General features: G+C 52.8%; 1 protein-coding gene across 1 annotated transcript in view; it reads right to left on the reverse strand.

The window, feature by feature from the left end:
* RCC1 (regulator of chromosome condensation 1) overlaps positions 1 to 20,916 on the reverse strand; it is a 68,828-nt gene that overhangs the window by 11,473 nt on the left and 36,439 nt on the right. The window contains exon 7 of the mRNA XM_075335945.1: positions 14,158 to 14,310. Coding sequence (XP_075192060.1) covers positions 14,158 to 14,310 — 153 coding nt within the window. The remainder of the gene's footprint in view (positions 1 to 14,157; positions 14,311 to 20,916) is intronic.

Genomic DNA, 20,916 nt, shown 5'->3' on the forward strand with positions numbered 1-20,916 from the left:
CCGGAAATGCTCTGTGCTTCTGGACAGCATCTCTGAAGTTAGAGTGATCGAAAAACGCACTCCATGTACGTTTGGGAAACCTGAACTGGTGTTTCTCCTGCTGAGAAGCAGACTCCTCTACAGGTGGAGGCGGGGGAGATAGATCTAACACCTGGTTGATGGACGCTATAAGGTCATTTACTATGGCGTCCCCTTCCGGTGTATCAAGATTGAGAGCAACGTCAGGGTCAGAGCCCTGAACTGCGACCTCCGCTTCATCCTCAAGTTGAGACCCCGAACAGTGTGATGAAGTCGGGGAAGGTTCCCAGCGAGCCCGCTTAGCCGGTCTGGGACTGCGGTCCGTGTCGGAGTCCTCCCCGTGAGACCTAGGTGTCACCCCAGGAGCACGCTGCTGCGCAGACCGAGAGGGGCCTGGGGGCGATGAACTCACAGTGCCCGAGGCCTGTGTAATAACCGGTCTGGACTGCAAGGTTTCTAGTATCTTAGCAGACCATCTGTCCATAGACTGAGCCATGGATTGTGAAAGCGACTCAGAGTTTCTCAGCCAAAACTGCAAACTCTGTCCCTGCCACCTGGACAGTGGAAGCAGGGGGTTCTACCTGAGCCGAGGGTCCCACCAGTGCCCGAGGCTCCGGCTGAGCGAGTGCAACAGGGGCCGAGCATTGCTCACAGTGAGGGTAGGTGGAACCTGCAGGTAACATAGCCGCACAAGAGGTACAGGTTGCAAAGAAGGGAATTTTGTTTACTTACCGTAAATTCCTTTTCTTCTAGCTCTAATTGGGAGACCCAGACAATTGGGTGTATAGGCTATGCCTCCGGAGGCCGCACAAAGTACTACACTTAAAAGTGTTGAGCCCGTGGGAGCACGGGGGGGTGTATAGGCAGAAGGGGAGGGGCCTAACACTTTTAAGTGTAGTACTTTGTGCGGCCTCCGGAGGCATAGCCTATACACCCAATTGTCTGGGTCTCCCAATTAGAGCTAGAAGAAAAGGAATTTACGGTAAGTAAACAAAATTCCCTTCTTTTTCGCTCTATTGGGAGACCCAGACAATTGGGACGTCCAAAAGCAGTCCCTGGGTGGGTAAAATAATACCTCGTAAGAGAGCCGTAAAACGGCCCTTTCCTACAGGTGGGCAACCGCCGCCTGAAGGACTCGTCTACCTAGGCTGGCATCCGCCGCAGCATAGGTATGCACCTGATAGTGCTTCGTGAAAGTGTGCAGGCTCGACCAGGTAGCTGCCTGACACACCTGTTGAGCCGTAGCCTGGTGCCTCAAAGCCCAGGACGCTCCCACGGCTCTGGTAGAATGGGCCTTCAGCCCTGAGGGAACCGGAAGCCCAGCCGAACGGTAAGCTTCGATAATTGGCTCCTTGATCCACCGAGCCAGGGTTGATTTGGAAGCCTGTGACCCTTTACGCTGGCCAGCGACAAGGACAAAGAGTGCATCCGAGCGGCGCAGGGGCGCCGTACGAGAAATGTAGAGTCTGAGTGCTCTCACCAGATCTAACAAGTGCAAATCCTTTTCACATTGGTGAACTGGATGAGGATAAAAAGAGGGTAAGGAAATGAAGGGAATTTTGTTACTTACCGTAAATTCCTTTTCTTCTAGCTCCAATTGGGAGACCCAGACGATTGGGTGTATAGCTACTGCCTCCGGAGGCCACACAAAGCATTACACTAAAAAGTGTAAGGCCCCTCCCCTTCTGGCTATACACCCCCCGTGGGATCACGGGCTGATCAGTTTTAGTGCAAAAGCAAGAAGGAGGAAAGCCAATAACTGGTTAAACAAATTCAATCCGAAGGAACATCGGAGAACTGAAACCATTCAACATGAACAACATGTGTACCCGAACAAACCAAAAATCCCGAAGGAAACAGGGGCGGGTGCTGGGTCTCCCAATTGGAGCTAGAAGAAAAGGAATTTACGGTAAGTAACAAAATTCCCTTCTTCTTCGGCGCTCCATTGGGAGACCCAGACGATTGGGACGTCCAAAAGCAGTCCCTGGGTGGGTAAATGAATACCTCAAGTTTGGACTGTAAAAACAGCCCTTCCCTACATGGAGGCAACCTCCGCCTGCAGGACTCATCTACTTAGGCTGGCATCCGCCTAAGCGTAGGCATGCACCTGAAAATGCTTGGTGAAGGTGTGCAGACTCGACCAGGTAGCCGCCTGGCACACCTGCTGAGCCGTAGCCTGGTGCCGTAATGCCCAGGACGCACCCACGGCTCTGGTAGAATGGGCCTTCAGCCCTGATGGAACCGGAAGCCCAGTAGAACGGTAGGCTTCAAGGATTGGTTCCTTGATCCATCGAGCCAGGGTGGATTTTGCAGCCTGCGACCCCTTGCGCTGACCAGTGACAAGGACAAAGAGTGCATCCGAGCGGCGCAGGGGCGCCGTGCGGGAATGTAGATTCTGGGTGCTCTACACCAGATCCAACAATGGAAAGTCATTACATATCGATGAAATGGATAAAAGGAAGGTAAGGAGATATCCTGATTGTGATAAAAAGGGGATACCACCTTAGGGAGAAACTCTGGGATCGGGCGCAGCACTAGCTTATCTTGGTGAACACCAGGAAGGGAGCTTTGGATGACCGCGCTGCTAGTTCGGACACTCTCCGAAGAGACGTGACCGCTACCAGAAAGGCCACTTTCTGTGAAAGTCGAGAAAGTGAAACATCCCTCAGAGGCTCGAAGGGCGGCTCCTGGAGAGCAATTAATACCCTGTTCAGATCCCATGGGTCTAACGGCCTCTTGAACGGAGGGACAATGTGATAACCCCCCTGCAGGAACGTGCGTACCTGAGGAAGTCGTACTAGGCGCTTCTGAAAGAATACCGACAGCGCTGCGACTTGTCCTTTAAGGGAGCCGAGCGACAAACCTTTTCCCAATCCAGATGCAGGAAGGGAGGAAAAAGGAGACAATGCAAATGGCCAGGGAGACACTCTCTAAGCAGAGCACCAAGATAAGAATAACTTCCACGTCTTGTGGTAGATCTTGGCAGACGTCGGCTTCCTAGCCCGTCTCATGGTGGCAATGACGTCTTGAGATAATCCTGAAGACGCTAGGATCTCGGACTCGATGGCCACACAGTCAGGTTCAGGGCCGTAGAATTCAGTGGAAAAAACGGCCCTTGGGACAGTAAGTCTGGCCGGTCTGAGTAGTGCCCACGGTTGGCCGACCGTGAGATGCCACAGATCCGGGAACCACGACCTCCTCGGCCAGTCTGGGACGACGAGGATGGCGCGGCGGCAAGCGGAGCTGAGCTTGCGTAGCACTCTGGGCAACAGTGCCAGAGGTGGAAACACATAGGGTAGCTGGAACTGCGACCAATCCTGAACTAGGGCGCCTGCCGCCAGAGCTCTTTGCTCGTGAGACCGCGCCATGAAAATCGGGACCTTGTTGTTGTGCAGAGACGCCATTAGGTCGACGTCCGGCATCCCCCAGCGGCTACAGATTTCCTGACACCATTCTGGGTGCAGAGGCCATTCCCCTGCGTCCATGCCCTGGCGACTGAGGAAGTCTGCTTCCCAATTTTCTACGCCCGGGATGTGAACTGCGGAAATGGTGGATGCTCTGTCTCCCACCCACATCAGAATCCGCCGGATTGCCTGGTAGGCTTGGCGATGCGTGTTCCGCCTTGGTGGGTGATGTATGCCACCGCTGTGGAATTGTCCGACTGAATTCGGATCTGTTTTCCTTCCAGCCACTGCTGGAAGGCTTGCAGGGCAAGATACACTGCCCAGATTTCCAGAACATTGATCTGAAGGATGGACTCCTCTGAAGAGAGTCCTTGACCGTCTGAGAAGGGAGACGTTCCTGTCTAGGGACGTCGACTCCCCAACCCATTGGCAAAGCATGTCCCATTGAAGTGGACGCAGATGAAACTGCGCGAAAGTGACTGCCTCTGCATGAGGCGACTTAAGGGGTGTGACTGGCCTTGAAGGAGAGACTGCACCCCCGTCTGTAGTGAACGCTGCTTGTCCAGCGGAAGCTTCACTATCGCTGAGGGAGTGTGAAACTCCATGCCCAGATATGTCAGCGATTGGGTCGGTGCCCGATTTAACCTTGAAAAGTTGATGATCCACCCGAAACTCTGGAGAGTCTCCAGCGCCACGTTCAGGCTGTGTTGGCATGCCTCTTGAGAGGGTGCCTTGACAAGTGGATCGTCCCAGTAAGGATCACAGAGTGACCCTGAGAGTGCAGGACTGCTCCCACTGCTGCCCTGAACTTGGTGAAAACCCGTAGGGCTGTCGCCAGACCGAAGGGCAGGGCTACGAACTGAAGATGCTCGTCTTCAATAACGAAATGTAGCAAACGCTGGTGCTCTGGAGCAATCGGCACGTGGAGATAAGCATCCTGATGTCTATTGATGCTAGGAAATCTCCTTGAGACATTGAGGCAATGACGAAGCGGAGGGTTACATCCGGAACCGCCTGGCCTTCACGTGCTTGGTGAGCAGTTTTAGGTCCAGAACGGAACGGAAAGAGACACCCTTTTTTGGCACCCCAATCAGATTGGAGGAAAAAACCGTGTCTTGTTCCTGAAGAGGAACAGGGATTACCACTCCTTCTGCCTGCAGAAGAGCATCGGCTCGGTGGGGGGGGGGGGGGGGGGAAGTTCTGAAGAATCGAGCCGGAGGACGAGAACAGAGCTCTATCCTGTACACGTGAGACACAATGTCTCTCCCCCACCGGTCTGTGACCTGTGGCAGCTAAATGTCGCCAAGCGGGAGAGTCTGCCACCAACCGCGGATGCGGAGAGAGAGAGCTGAAAGTCATGAGGAGACCGCCTTGGTAGCGGTTCCTCCGGCTGCCTTCCTTGGGCGTGATTGAGCCCGGCCGGAATCTGAGCCCCTCTGAGCCTTTTGAGCCCTTTTGGACGAGGACAATTGGGACCTGCCCGAGCCTGGGAAGGACCGAAACCTCGACTGTCCCCCCAGGACAGCATTACTAGGGTAAGTCGCAATGCAGACATTGCGAGGTTAAGGACACCACCTGCGGCACAGATGTACATGTGCTCAAGACCAGCTGTGCAAGACCAGCTGAAATAGCTTAGAGTGCCCATACGGCTGCGAATGCCGGAGCAACCGACACGCTGATAGCTTCACAGACAGATTTCAACCAGAGGTCCATCTGTCTGTCAATGGCATCTTTAAGTGAAGTCCCATCTCCACTGCAACTATGGATCTAGCCGCAAGCCTGGAGATTGGGGGATCCACCTTTGGACCCTGGGTCCAGCGCTTTACCACGTCAGGGGGAAGGGATAACGTGTATCCTTAATACGTTTGGAGAAAACGCTTATCTGGTAAGCGTGGTGTTTCTGAACTGCTTCTCTGAAGTCAGCGTGGCCAGAAAAGTACTCAATATACGCATGAGATACTGAAAAAGGATTTCTCCTGCTGTGAAGCTGACTCCTCCACTGGGGGAGCTGAGGGAGAAATATCCAACATTCCATTGATGGACGCTATAAGATCATTCACTATGGCGTCACCATCCGGTGTATCCGGATTGAGAGCGGTGTCAGGACCAAAGCCCTGATCAGCTACGTCTGCCTCATCATACAGAGAGTCCTCCTGCTGGGACCCTGACCAGTGATGAAGCCGAGTGCCGCACCCAGCGAGCTAGCTTAGGCTGTCTGGGACTGTCGTCCGTGTCAGAGCCTTCACCCTGGAATGCCTGGGACCCCCCCGGAGCACTGATTATGTTCCAAATGAGGGTGGCCAGGGAGCATTAATCAAGATTGCCCATGGCCTGTCTGGACTGCAAAGTCTCTATCCCATGACAATCTATCGGCCGAAACTGCAACTCCGTCCCTGTCCCTGGACAGGGTTCACAGGTGGTTCCTTTGGCCACCTCTAGTAGAGACCCCGGCTGACCAAGTGCTACAGGGGAGCATTGCACACAATGGGGGTCAGTGGAACCTGCCGGTGGAACAGTATCACATGCAGTAAAAGCAGCATAGAAAGCCTGTGTTGCTTTTTTGCTGCTGTATTCTAACCATCTATGCAATGTATAGCATACAAGCATAAACACTTCAGCACATGCAATACAAGCAGCATAGAAAGCCTGTGCCTTGGCACCCTTGCTTTTTTGCTGCTGTTGTCCAGCCCTCTAGGAGAATATAGCCAAGAGTAGCGACCGTACAGTGCAATGTATAGCATACAAGCATAAGTACAAATGAACACTTCAGCACATGCAATACAAGCAGCATAGAAAACCTGTGCCTTAGCACCCTTGCTTTTTTGCTGCTGTTATCTCGCCATCTAGGAGGGCATATAGCCAAAGATAGCGACCTACAGTGCAGTGTATAGCATACAAGCATAAAATACAAATGGACACTTCGGTATTTAGTGGGGTCAGCACTTCAGGTGCTGCTTACCGCCCGCCTATAACGCGGGTGTGTGGTCGCCAGAGCCCTGTGACTGGTTGCCCAGAGCATGTCTCCGTTCCCCAGCTCGGACTGCGTGCAGGAATGGCTGCCGGCGTCCTGTGAAGAGGGGCGGGCCGTGGGCGTGCCCCAGACAAGAGCGGGAAACTGGCGTCCCACTGTGTCCAGTGAAGGGGGCTGGAGAATGCAAAGCAGACTCCAGCCCTCGGCGCTGACTGTCTGTACAGCGTCCCGCCTCTCCCCTGACTGGCAGGGCTGGAGGCGGGAACGAAACGAAAACTAGGCCGCAAAGCCGGTGACTCGAGTAATAAGCGCGGCCGTCCATGTGCACGGCCAGCGCGGAAGTCCCCGGCGCACCACAAGTCCCAGCCGCGCCACAATGTAAAAAACACCCAGCAGTGGCCGGCGCGGCAGTTCTCAATACATAAAGTCACTCAGCAAAGCTGTAGTGAATAATAGCACGAGCGCTCCGCGCTGTTGCCCCCGGCGCACTAACACTCCCAGCAATGCTGGTGTGTGTGTGCGCGCTTGCCCGGGGACAAAGAGTACCTTAATGTAGCAGGGCCTGTCCCTGACGATACTCAGCTCCATATCCAGCAGGTTCTCTGGGTCTGTGGATGGAGCCCGGTCTCAGTGCCTGGAGACCTGTAAGATCCCACTTCGCCCAGAGCCCTGAGGGGGGATGGGGAAGGAAAACAGCATGTGGGCTCCAGCCTCCGTACCCGCAATGGGTACCTCAACCTTAACAAACACCCGACAAAAGTGGGGTGAGAAGGGAGCATGCTGGGGGCCCCATATGGGCCCACTTTTCTTCCAACCGACATAGTCAGCAGCTGCTGCTGACTAAAAACAGTGGAGCTATGCGTGGATGTCTGACCTCCTTCGCACAAAGCTTGAAAACTGATCAGCCCGTGATCCCACGGGGGGTGTATAGCCAGAAGGGGAGGGGCCTTACACTTTTTAGTGTAATGCTTTGTGTGGCCTCCGGAGGCAGTAGCTATACACCCAATCGTCTGGGTCTCCCAATGGAGAGCCGAAGAAATCCTGATTGAGATGAAAGGGGGATACCACCTTAGGGAGAAATTCCGGAACCGGACGTAGAACCACCTTGTCCTGGTGAAAAACCAGAAAAGGGGCTTTGCACGACAACGCTGCTAGCTCAGACACTCTCCGAAGAGAAGTGACTGCTACTAGAAAAACCACTTTCTGCGAAAGTCGTGAGAGAGAGATATCTCTCATTGGCTCGAATGGTGGTTTCTGAAGAACCATCAGCACCCTGTTTAGATCCCAGGGTTCTAACGGCCGCTTGTAAGGTGGAACGATGTGACAAACTCCCTGCAGGAACGTGCGTACCTGTGGAAGTCTAGCTAGGCGCTTCTGGAAAAACACAGAGAGCGCTGAAACTTGTCCCTTAAGGGAACCGAGCGACAAACCCTTTTCCAGTCCAGATTGAAGGAAGGACAGAAAAGTAGGTAATGCAAATGGCCAGGGAGAAAAACCCTGAGCAGAGCACCACAACAGGAAAATTTTCCACGTCCTGTGATAAATCTTGGCGGACGTTGGTTTCCTAGCCTGTCTCATAGTGGCAATGACTTTTTGAGATAACCCTGAAGACGCTAGGATCCAGGACTCAATGGCCACACAGTCAGGTTGAGGGCCGCAGAATTCAGATTGAAAAACGGCCATTGAGACAGCAAGTCTGGTCGGTCTGGTAGTGCCCACGGTTGGCCGACCGTGAGATGCCACAGATCCGGGTACCACGACCTCCTCGGCCAGTCTGGAGCGACGAGGATGGCGCGGCGGCAGTCGGCCCTGATCTTGCGTAACACTCTGGGCAACAGTGCCAGCGGAGGAAACACATAAGGGAGCTGAAACTGCGACCAATCCTGAACTAAGGCGTCTGCCGCCAGCGCTCTGGGATCTTGAGACCGTGCCATGAACGTTGGTACCTTGTTGTTGTGCCGGGACGCCATGAGGTCGACGTCCGGCACCCCCCAGCGGCAACAGATCTCCTGAAACACGTCCGGGTGAAGGGACCATTCCCCTGCGTCCATGCCCTGGCGACTGAGAAAGTCTGCTTCCCAGTTTTCCACGCCTGGGATGTGAACTGCGGATATGGTGGAGGCCGTGGCTTCCACCCACATCAAAATCCGCCGGACTTCCTGGAAGGCTTGTCGACTGCGTGTGCCGCCTTGGTGGTTGATGTAAGCCACCGCTGTGGAATTGTCCGACTGAATTCGGATCTGCTTGCCTTCCAGCCACTGCTGGAACGCTTTCAGGGCAAGATACACTGCCCGAATTTCCAGAACATTGATCTGAAGCGAGGACTCTTGCTGGGTCCACGTACCCGGAGCCCTGTGGTGGAGAAAAACCGCTCCCCACCCTGACAGACTCGCGTCCGTCGTGACCACCTCCCAGGATGGGGGTAGGAAGGATTTCCCCTTCGACAATGAAGTGGGAAGAAGCCACCACCGAAGGGAAGCTTTGGTCGCCTGAGAGAGGGAGACGGTCCTGTCGAGGGACGTCGGCTTCCTGTCCCATTTGCGTAGGATGTCCCATTGAAGAGGACGCAGGTGAAACTGCGCGAAAGGGACTGCTTCCATTGCTGCCACCATCTTCCCCAGGAAGTGCATGAGGCGCCTCAAGGGGTGTGACTGGCCTTGAAGGAGAGATTGTACCCCTGTCTGTAGTGACCGCTGCTTGATCAGCGGAAGCTTCACTATTGCTGAGAGGGTATGAAACTCCATGCCAAGGTATGTGAGCGATTGGGCCGGTGTCAGATTTGACTTTGGAAAATTGATGATCCACCCGACACCCTGGAGAGTCTCCAGGGTAGCGTCGAGGCTGTGTTGGCATGCCTCTTGAAAGGGTGCCTTGATCAACAGATCGTCCAAGTACGGGATCACCGAGTGACCCTGAGAATGGAGGACCGCTACTACAGTAGCCATAACCTTGGTGAAAACCCGTGGGGCTGTTGCCAGGCCGAATGGCAGTGCCACGAACTGCAGGTGTTCGTTTCCTATGGCGAAGCGCAAGAAGCGCTGGTGCTCTGGGGCAATCGGAACGTGGAGATAAGCATCTTTGATATCGATCGATGCAAGGAAATCTCCTTGGGACATTGAGGCGATGACGGAGCGAAGGGATTCCATCCGGAACCGCCTGGTCTTTACGTGTTTGTTGAGAAGTTTCAGGTCTAGGACAGGACGGAAAGACCCGTCCTTCTTTGGGACCACAAACAAGTTGGAGTAAAAACCGTGGCCCTGTTGATGAAGAGGAACAGGGACCACCACTCCTTCTGCCTTCAGAGTGCCCAGCGCCTGCAGAAGAGCCTCGGCTCTCTCGGGAGGCGGAGAAGACCTGAAGAATCGAGTCGGGGGACGAGAGGTGAACTCTATCTTGTAACCGTGAGACAGAATGTCTCTCACCCAGCGGTCTTTTATTTGTGGCAGCCAGGCGTCGCAAAAGCGGGAGAGCCTGCCACCGACCGAGGATGCTACTAGAGGAGGTCGAAAGTCATGAGGAAGCCGCCTTGTTAGCGGTGCCTCCAATGTTCTTTTTAGGACGTGACTTAGACCGCCATGCATCAGAGTTCCTTTGTTCTTTCTGAGACCTTTTGGACGAGGAGAATTGGGACCTGCCCGCGCCCCGAAAGGACCGAAACCTCGCCTGCCCTCTCCTCTGTTGGGGAATGTTCTGTTTGGGCTGGGGTAAGGATGTATCCTTTCCCTTGGATTGTTTGATGATTTCATCCAGACGCTCGCCAAACAGCCTGTCGCCAGAAATTGGCAAACTGGTTAAGCGCTTTTTTGGAAGCAGAATCTGCCTTCCATTCCCGTAGCCACAAGGCCCTGCGGAGTACCACCGAATTGGCGGTCGCCACTGCCGTACGGCTCACAGAGTCCAGGACAGCATTAATAGCGTAAGACGCAATTGCCGAGGTCTGGGTGGTAATGGATGCCACTTGTGGCGCGGCCGTGCAAGTGGCTGCTTCAATTTGCGCTTGACCTGCTGAGATAGCTTGCAGCGCCCATACGGCTGCGAATGCTGGGGCAAAAGAAGCTCCGATAGCTTCATAGATGGATTTCAACCAGAGCTCCATCTGCCTGTCAGTGGCATCTTTGAGCGAGGCCCCATCTTCCACTGCAAGTATGGATCTAGCCGCCAGTCTGGAGATTGGAGGATCCACTTTGGGACACTGAGTCCAACCTTTAACCACGTCCGGGGGGAAAGGATAACGTGTATCCTTAAGGCGCTTAGAAAAACGCTTATCTGGACAAGCATGGTGATTCTGGATTGCCTCTCTGAAATCAGAGTGGTCTAGAAACATACTCTGTGTCCGCTTGGGAAACCTGAAACGAAATTTCTCCTGCTGAGAAGCTGACTCCTCCGCCGGAGGGGCTGAGGGAGAAATATCCAGCAACTGATGGATGGACGCAATAAGATCGTTCACTATGGCGTCCCCGTCTGGAGTATTAAGATTGAGAGCGCTCTCAGGATCAGAATCCTGATCAGCTGTCTCCACATCATCAACCAAAGATTCCCCCCGCTGAGACCCTAAACAATATGATGTCGAGGGAAATTCTAAGTGAGCCCGCTTAGTCAATCTGGGGCTGGGGTCTAAGTCAGAACCCTCAGCCTGGGATGTAGGAGATACCCCGGGAGGACATTGTTGGTCCAACTGAGGGGGGCCCGGGAACAACGATTCAACAGGGTCCCGTTGCTGAGATACCGGCCTGGACTGCAAGGCTTCTAGTATCTTAGCCATAGTCTCAGAGAGTTTAGCAAACTCAGTCCCCGTCACCTGGACAGTGTCAACAGGTGTCTCCCCCTGGGCCCCTCTTAGCATAGGCTCCGGCTGAAGAAGTGGCACAGGGGTCGAACACTGCACACAATGAGGGTCAGTGGAACCTGCCGGTAGTGGGGTCTTACAAGCGGCGCAGGCAGCATAATAAGCCTGTGTTTTGGCACCCCTGCCTTTTGTGGGCGCCATGCTATAGTTTTCCTTGAGTTACACAAAAGGGTATATAGCCAGAATGCACTGTGCTCATACAGTGTAAAGTATATATGATACACAAATAATGTACCAATACACTACAGCACCATGGGGCTAGCACCAACAGGTGCTGCTTACCAGCCGCCTAAAGCGGTTGTGAGGCCACCAGAGACCGTGTCTGGGTCTCCCAGGACTTGTCCCTCTTCTGCAGCGTCGGTGGAGCTGACAGGAATGGCTGCGGCGTCCTGACGAGATGAGGGCGTGGCCGAGAGAGCGCGAACTGGTGCTCACACCGTACACAGTGAGGGGGGTGGAGTATGTAAATCATACTCCAGCCCTCAGAGCTGCTCGCTCCGTGCAGCGTCCCGCCCTTCCCCCTGCCTGTCAGGGCTGAGGGCGGGGGAAAAGTAAACTAGGCCGCAAGGAAGCCGGGGACTCTAGTAATAAACGCGGCCGCCGTAAAAGCGCGGCCGGCGTGAAAGTCCCCGGCGAACTACAAGTCCCAGCCGCGCCGCAGTGTCCCATGGCAGCGGCGGTTAGTGCGGTAGCCCTTACATATAAAACACACTCAGCGACGCTGAGTGTGTAATGGCACATATAGACCCGGTCAGCGCCACGGTCCCCGGTGCACTAGCACACCCAGCAAAGCTGAGGTGATGCCGTGCGCGGTCCCCACAGGGATACAGAGTACCTCCAAGATGCAGGGCCATGTCCCTGAACGATACTCGGCTCCTATCCATCAGGCTCCACAGGAGTTGTGGATGGAGCACGGTCTCAGTGCCTGGAGACCGGTAAGATCCCACTTCACCCAGAGCCCAGAGGGGGATGGGGAAGGAAAGCAGCATGTGGGCTCCAGCCTCCGTACCCGCAATGGACACCTCAACAACACCGCCGACAAGAGTGGGGTGAGAAGGGAGCATGCTGGGGGCCCTATATGGGCCCACTTTTCTTCCATCCGACATAGTCAGCAGCTGCTGCTGACTAATCTGTGGAGCTGTGCTGTGTGTGTCTGACCTCCTTCGCACAAAGCAAAAAACTGAGCAGCCCGTGGGAGCACGGGGGGTGTATAGGCAGAAGGGGAGGGGCCTAACACTTTTAAGTGTAGTACTTTGTGCGGCCTCCGGAGGCATAGCCTATACACCCAATTGTCTGGGTCTCCCAATAGAGCGAAAAAGAAATAACCCTGTGTCTTGGCACCCTTGCTCTTTGCAGACGACATGCTGTTGTCTCCACGGAGAGTGATCACTGAGGGTATATAGCCAAAAGCAAAACAGTGCGGCCGAACAGAGAAAATGTATACATATATATATATATATATATATACACACACACACACACTTCGGCACCCCAGGGGGACCAGCACCGGGTAACCGGTGTGGCTTACCGACCGGCCAAAGCGGTTGTGTGTCCACCAGATTCCCTGCCTTGGGCCTCCCAGAGCTACAGAGCTCGTTCTGAAATCCTCCACCGGCAGAAGTGATTGTAAGAATGGCTGCCGGAGCTCTCAGGGGAGGAGGGAGCCGTGGGCGGCGACTAATAAAGTGCGGGAATCTGGTGCCCCACAGTGATCAGTGAGGGGGGAGAACACCTAAGTATGCTCCAGCCCTCACTGCCGACGTCCAGTCGACCGTCCCGCCCTTACCCCTGACTGGCAGGCCCGGGGGCGGGAGTTATGGTACTAGGCCGCATGAAGCCGGGGACTAAAGTTAATAACGCGGCCGGCAAACAGGCGCGGTCGGCGCGGTAGTCCCGGTCGTCACAAAAAAACAGCAGCCGCTGCAGCGTCTGTGACACAGGCGATCCATGCACCTTCCCCAAGGGGACACAGAGTACCTTTAGATGGAGGGCCTTGTCCCTGATGATACCAAGTCTCCTGTCCGGCAAATTTCCCCAGGGGCTGCGGAGGGAGCCCGGTCCCAGTGAATGGTGACCGGATAGGATCCCACTTCTCCCAGAGCCTCTAAGGGATGGGGAAGGAAAACGGCATGTGGCTCCAGCCTCTGTACCCGCAATGGGTACCTCAACCTTAACAGCACCGCCGACTCAGTGGGGTGAGAAGGGAGCATGCCGGGGGCCCTGTGGGGGCCCTCTTTTCTTCCATCCGATACAATCAGCAGCTGCTGCTGACTAAAATGGGAGCTTGAGTGAATGTGTGCCTCCTTCAACACAAAGCATAAAACTGAAAAGCCCGTGATGCACGGGAGGGTGTATAGGCAGAAGGGAGGGGTTACACTTTTTAAAGTGTAATACTTTGTGTGGCCTCCGGAGGCAGAAGCTATACACCCAATTGTCTGGGTCTCCCAATGGAGCGACAAAGAAATGCAGACTTTGTACCACTGCTTGAGCCACGGGTCTTGTAAAAGCCAACAGTAGGTTTGGGAGATGATCTCAAGTTTAAAAGGTCAAACAAGCTCAACTTTATTAAATACTAGCTCATAGCTGGCATGCGAATCGACATGGAGGTCTGTGCACATTACTGAGCTAGCCCCAGGCTCATCCATACAGTCTTAAAAAGTCATGCATCTCATCAGTAGAAAAAACAAAAACAAAACTGATCAGATATTTCTTGGTCCAGTCTTGATGTTTCTACTTGTGTCTGCCCAATACTTTTGCACATCTTGAGGCCTACCCCATTATAATGCCCTGAGGTGTCATCCAATAAGCATTCAACTTTGTAAAGCTTGTAGTTCAAAATCTCCATAAAATAAATGCTATGGTTAAAATACTCACTTGCCCAATTGTGCAGTGTAACTTGTAAGACAAAAACAACTCACCTAATTGATGATAGTTGGAAAGGCCAAAACCATAAACATGGCCCTCTTGTGAGATGGCAAAAGTAAAGTATGCACCACAGAATATGTCCTGGAAAAGAACTCGCCCACACCCTTTAGCCTTCAAATAGACACACTGAGGCATTAATAGCCGCTCTGCAGGAAGACAATATTGGTTAAATACATAAAAATCATCTGGAAGTGAATTGGAAGTTATGTAGAAGTCAAAAGAAAACAGATACACAATATCCAGAGTAGAAGAGCTCTTCTAAACACCATTAATGAAGAGGCAACCAACCAAAAATATACAAGACGGTACCAAATAGAACAACCAGCATATAAAAGAAGGGAATTTTGTTTACTTACCGTAAATTCCTTTTCTTCTAGCTCCTATTGGGAGACCCAGACAATTGGGTGTATAGCTTCTGCCTCCGGAGGCCACATAAAGTATTACACTAAAAAGTGTAACCCCTCCCCTCTGCCTATACACCCTCCCGTGGATCACGGGCTCCTCAGTTTTGGTGCAAAAGCAGGAAGGAGGAAAACTTATAAATTGGTCTGGGGTAAATTCAATCCGAAGGATGTTCGGAGAACTGAAACCATAACCAAAAGAACAATTCAACATGAACAACATGTGTACACAAAAGAACAACCAGCCCGAAGGGCACAGGGGCGGGTGCTGGGTCTCCCAATAGGAGCTAGAAGAAAAGGAATTTACGGTAAGTAAACAAAATTCCCTTCTTTGTCGCTCCATTGGGAGACCCAGACAATTGGGACGTCCAAAAGCAGTCCCTGGGTGGGTAAAAGAATACCTGAATAAAAGAGCCGAAAAAGACCCCTTCCTACAGGTGGGCAACCGCCGCCTGAAGGACTCGCCTACCTAGACTGGCATCTGCAGAAGCATAGGTATGCACTTGATAGTGTTTTGTGAAGGTGTGCAGACTAGACCAGGTAGCTGCCTGACACACCTGCTGAGCCGTAGCCCGGTGTCGCAATGCCCAGGACGCACCCACGGCTCTGGTAGAATGGGCTTTCAGCCCCGAAGGAAGAGGAAGCCCCGAAGAACGGTAGGCTTCAAGAATTGGTTCCTTGATCCACCGAGCCAAAGTTGACTTGGAAGCCTGTGAACCTTTACGCTGGCCAGCGACCAGGACAAAGAGCGCATCTGAACGTCGCAGGGGCGCCGTGCGAGACACGTAGAGCCGGAGTGCTCTCACTAGATCTAATGAATGCAAATCCTTTTCACACTGGTGAACTGGATGAGGGCAAAATGACGGTAAGGAGATATCCTGATTGAGATGAAAAGGAGATACCACCTTAGGGAGAAACTCCGGGACAGGACGCAGAACCACCTTATCCTGGTGAAAAACCAGGAAAGGGGATTTGCATGACAGCGCTGCAAGCTCCGACCCTCTTCGGAGTGAGGTAATTGCCACAAGAAATGCCACCTTCTGCGAAAGACGTGATAAAGAGACATCCCGCAGCGGCTCGAAAGGTGGTTTTTGAAGAGCCTGACAGCAGGTCTGTGCGGTCTGGAAGCGCCCACGGCTGACCCACCGTGAGAGGCCACAGATCCGGGTACCACGACCGCCTCGGCCAATCTGGAGCGACGAGAATGGCGCGGCGACAGTCGGATCTGATCTTGCGTAACACTCTGCGCAACATCGCTAGAGGAGGAAACACATAAGGGAGTCGAAACTGCGACCAATCCTGAACTAACGCGTCCGCCGCCAGAGCTCTGTGATCTTGAGACCGTGCCATGAAGGTCAGGACCTTGTTGTTGTGCCGTGATGCCATGAGATCGACGTCCGGCGTTCCCCAGCGGCGACAGACCTCTCGAAACTCGTCTGGGTGAAGAGACCATTCCCCCGCATCCATGCCCTGACGACTGAGAAAGTCTGCTTCCCAGTTTTCTACGCCCGGGATGTGAACTGTGGAGATGGTGGAGGCTGTGGCCTCCGCCCACAGCAGAATCCGCCGGACTTCCTGGAAGGCTTGACGGCTGCGCGTGCCGCCCTGGTGGTTGATGTACGCGACCGCCGTGGCGTTGTCCGACTGTATGCGGATCTGCCTGCCCTCCAGCCACCGATGGAACGCCTTTAGGGCTAGATACACTGCCCTTATCTCCAGAACATTGATCTGAAGGGAAGACTATCGGAGTCCAGGTTCCCTGAGCCCTGTGGTGGAGAAAAACCGCTCCCCACCCTGACAGGCTCGCGTCCGTCGTGACCACAGCCCAGGATGGGGGCAGGAAGGATTTTCCCTGCGATAGAGAAGTGGGAAGAAGCCACCACTGAAGAGAGTTTTTTGGCTGCAAGGGAAAGAGACGTTCCTGTCGAGGGACGTCGACCTCCTGTCCCATTTGCGGAGAATGTCCCATTGGAATGGGCGCAGATGGAACTGCGCGAAGGGCACTGCCTCCATTGCTGCCACCATCTTCCCCAGGAAGTGCATGAGGCGCCTCAAGGGGTGTGACTGACCCCGAAGAAGAGATTGCACCCCTGTCTGCAGAGAAAGCTGTTTGTCCAGCGGTAGCTTGACTACCGCTGAGTGAGTATGAAACTCCATCCCGAGGTAAGTCAGTGATTGGGTCGGTGTCAACTTGGACTTTGGGAAGTTGATAAGCCACCCGAACTGCTGGAGAGTCTCCAGAGCGACGGTCAGGCTGTGTTGACACGCCACCCGGGAAGGTGCCCTGACTAGGAGATCGTCTAAGTAAGGGATCAGCGAGTGGCCCTGAGAGTGTAGGACCGCCACAACGGATGCCATGACCTTGGTGAAGACCCGTGGGGCTGTCGCCAGGCCGAAAGTCAGTGCCACGAACTGAAGGTGTTCGTTCCCGATGGCGAAACGCAGGAAGCGTTGATGCTCGGGTGCGATCGGCACATGGAGATAAGCATCCTTGATGTCGATTGATGCTAGGAAGTCTCCTTGTGACATCAAAGCGATGACCGAGCGGAGAGATTCCATTCGAAACCTTCTGGTGCTCACATGCCTGTTGAGCAGTTTGAGGTCCAGAACGGGACGGAATGATCCGTCCTTCTTTGGCACCACGAACAAGTTGGCGTAGAAGCCGTGACCATGTTCCTGAGGGGGAACGGGAATCACCACTCCTTCTGACTTCAGAACGCCCACAGCCTGAAAAAGTGCGCCGGCCCGAGATGGGGGCGGAGATGTTCTGAAGAAACGAGTCGGAGGACGAGAGCTGAGCTCTATCCTGTAACCGTGAGACAGAATGTCTCTCACCCATCGGTCTTGGACATGTGGCCACCAGGCGTCGCAAAAGCGGGAGAGCCTGCCACCGACCGAGGATGCGGCTAGGGGATGCCGAGAGTCATGAGGAGGCCGCCTTGGAGGCAGTGCCTCCGGCGGTTTTTTGGGGGCGTGACTTAGACCGCCACGCATAAGAGTTCCTCTGGCCCTTCTCTGGCCTGTTGGACGAGGAGGATTGGGACTTGGCTGAGGGCCGAAAGGACCGAAACCTCGGTTGCATTTCCGTTGCTGAGGTCTCTTCGGTTTGGACTGGGGTAAGGACGAGTCCTTTCCCTTGGATTCCTTAATAATTTCATCCAATCATTCGCCAAACAATCGGTCGCCAGAAAACGGCAAACCGGTTAAGAACTTCTTGGAAGCAGAGTCTGCCTTCAATTCGCGTAGCCACATGGCTCTGCGGACTACCACCGAATTAGCGGATGCTACCGCTCTACGGCTAGCAGAGTCCAGGACGGCGTTCATGGCGTAGGACGAAAAAGCCGACGCCTGAGAAGTCAAAGACGCAACTTGCGGAGCAGAGGTACGTGTGACCGCATTAATCTCAGACAGACAAGCTGAGATAGCTTGGAGTGCCCACGCGGCTGCAAAGGCCGGGGCAAAAGACGCACCTGTGGCTTCATAGATGGATTTCACCAGGAGCTCTATCTGCCTGTCAGTGGCATCCTTGAGCGATGAGCCATCTGCAACTGATACTACAGATCTAGCCGCCAGTCTAGAGACTGGAGGATCCACCTTGGGACATTGAGCCCAACCCTTAACTACGTCAGAGGGGAAGGGGTAACGTGTGTCATTAAGGCGCTTAGTAAAGCGCTTGTCCGGAAATGCTCTGTGCTTCTGGACAGCATCTCTGAAGTTGGAGTGATCGAAAAACTCACTCCGTGTACGTTTGGGAAACCTAAACTGGTGTTTCTCCTGCTGCGAAGCCGACTCCTCTATAGGTGGAGTTGGGGGAGAGAGATCCAGCACCTGGTTGATGGACGATATAAGGTCATTTACTATGGCGTCCCCTTCAGGTGTATCAAGATTGAGAGCAACGTCAGGGTCAGAGCCCTGAGCTGCGACGTCCGCCTCATCCTCCAGAGAGTCCTCAAGCTGAGACCCCGAACAGTGTGATGAAGTCGGGGAAGATTCCCAGCGAGCCCGCTTAGCCGGTCTGGGACTGTGGTCCGTGCAGGAGTCCTCCACGTGAGACCTAGGGGCCACCCCGGGAGCACGCTGCGGCGCAGACCGAGAGGGGCCTGGAGGCGATGATCCAACAGTGCCCGGGGCCTGTGTAAGGACCGGTCTGGACTGCAAGGCTTCTAGTAGCTTGGCAGACCATTTGTCCATAGACTGAGCCATGGATTGTGAAAGCGACTCAGAGTTTCTCAGCAAAAAACTGCAAACTCTGTCCCTGCCGCCTGGACAGGGGAAGCAGGAGGGTCTGCCTGAGCCGAGGGGCCCACTAGTGACCGAGGATCCGGCTGAGCAAGTGCAAAAGGGGTCGAGCATTGCTCACAGTGAGGGTAGGTGGAACCCGCAGGTAACATAGCCCCACAAGAGGTACAGGTTGCAAAAAAAAAAAAAAAAAAAAAAAAAAAACAACCCTTTGCCTTAGCGCCCTTGCTCCTTGTGGACGACATGCTGTTGTCTCCTAGGAGAGTAATCACTGAGGGTATAGAGCCAAGCAAACAAACCGGCCGAACAGAGAAAATATATACAAATTATATATATATATATATATATATATATATATATATATATATATATATATATAATATATAATATATATATATATATATGGAATTGGTCGGTGGTTGACCTCCACCTTGCTATGCACCCCAATTTGGGATGTATTCCATCTGTCTGGATTTTGGCGGTTGGTGACTGTTCACATTAAGTCATCAGGCTTTGTCCACAGGCTATTTACTTCATGCAGCATTTGCTTGGACCTGTCCCGCCCACAGCCATGACTCAGTCATGGGTACGGGATTGAAATAGACCAGGTGAGTGCTGCTAAGAGCAGTTCTACTATTCATATGTGAGGCCGTATGGCACATTTTATAAAAATATTTTAGTGTAGGACTGCTTCAAATGAGATTTGCCGTGACGTGGCGAAGCAGCTCAAGAAATTGCAATTTTTTGCCAAAAATCTCAAAATTTTTAAAATAAGTACAGTTTGGAATGTTTAGTGCCGCAGTGCACATTTGGTGCTGGCTTTTTGTTTTTTCTTCATTGAATTGGTCGGTGGTTGACCTCCACCTTGCTATGCACCCCAATTTGGGATGTATTCCATCTGTCTGGATTTTGGCGGTTGGTGACTGTTCACATTAAGTCATCAGGCTTTGTCCACAGGCTATTTACTTCATGCAGCATTTGCTTGGACCTGTCCCGCCCACAGCCATGACTCAGTCATGGGTACGGGATTGAAATAGACCAGGTGAGTGCTGCTAAGAGCAGTTCTACTATTCATATGTGAGGCCGTATGGCACATTTTATAAAAATATTTTAGTGTAGGACTGCTTCAAATGAGATTTGCCGTGACGTGGCGAAGCAGCTCAAGAAATTGCAATTTTTTGCCAAAAATCTCAAAATTTTTAAAATAAGTACAGTTTGGAATGTTTAGTGCCGCAGTGCACATTTGGTGCTGGCTTTTTGTTTTTTCTTCATTGAATTGGTCGGTGGTTGACCTCCACCTTGCTATGCACCCCAATTTGGGATGTATTCCATCTGTCTGGATTTTGGCGGTTGGTGACTGTTCACATTAAGTCATCAGGCTTTGTCCACAGGCTATTTACTTCATGCAGCATTTGCTTGGACCTGTCCCGCCCACAGCCATGACTCAGTCATGGGTACGGGATTGAAATAGACCAGGTGAGTGCTGCTAAGAGCAGTTCTACTATTCATATGTGAGGCCGTATGGCACATTTTATAAAAATATTTTAGTGTAGGACTGCTTCAAATGAGATTTGCCGTGACGTGGCGAAGCAGCTCAAGAAATTGCAATTTTTTGCCAAAAATCTCAAAATTTTTAAAATAAGTACAGTTTGGAATGTTTAGTGCCGCAGTGCACATTTGGTGCTGGCTTTTTGTTTTTTCTTCATTGAATTGGTCGGTGGTTGACCTCCACCTTGCTATGCACCCCAATTTGGGATGTATTCCATCTGTCTGGATTTTGGCGGTTGGTGACTGTTCACATTAAGTCATCAGGCTTTGTCCACAGGCTATTTACTTCATGCAGCATTTGCTTGGACCTGTCCCGCCCACAGCCATGACTCAGTCATGGGTACGGGATTGAAATAGACCAGGTGAGTGCTGCTAAGAGCAGTTCTACTATTCATATGTGAGGCCGTATGGCACATTTTATAAAAATATTTTAGTGTAGGACTGCTTCAAATGAGATTTGCCGTGACGTGGCGAAGCAGCTCAAGAAATTGCAATTTTTTGCCAAAAATCTCAAAATTTTTAAAATAAGTACAGTTTGGAATGTTTAGTGCCGCAGTGCACATT

Source organism: Anomaloglossus baeobatrachus, chromosome 2 (genome assembly GCF_048569485.1).
Source record: "Anomaloglossus baeobatrachus isolate aAnoBae1 chromosome 2, aAnoBae1.hap1, whole genome shotgun sequence".
Lineage (NCBI taxonomy): Eukaryota > Metazoa > Chordata > Amphibia > Anura > Aromobatidae > Anomaloglossus > Anomaloglossus baeobatrachus.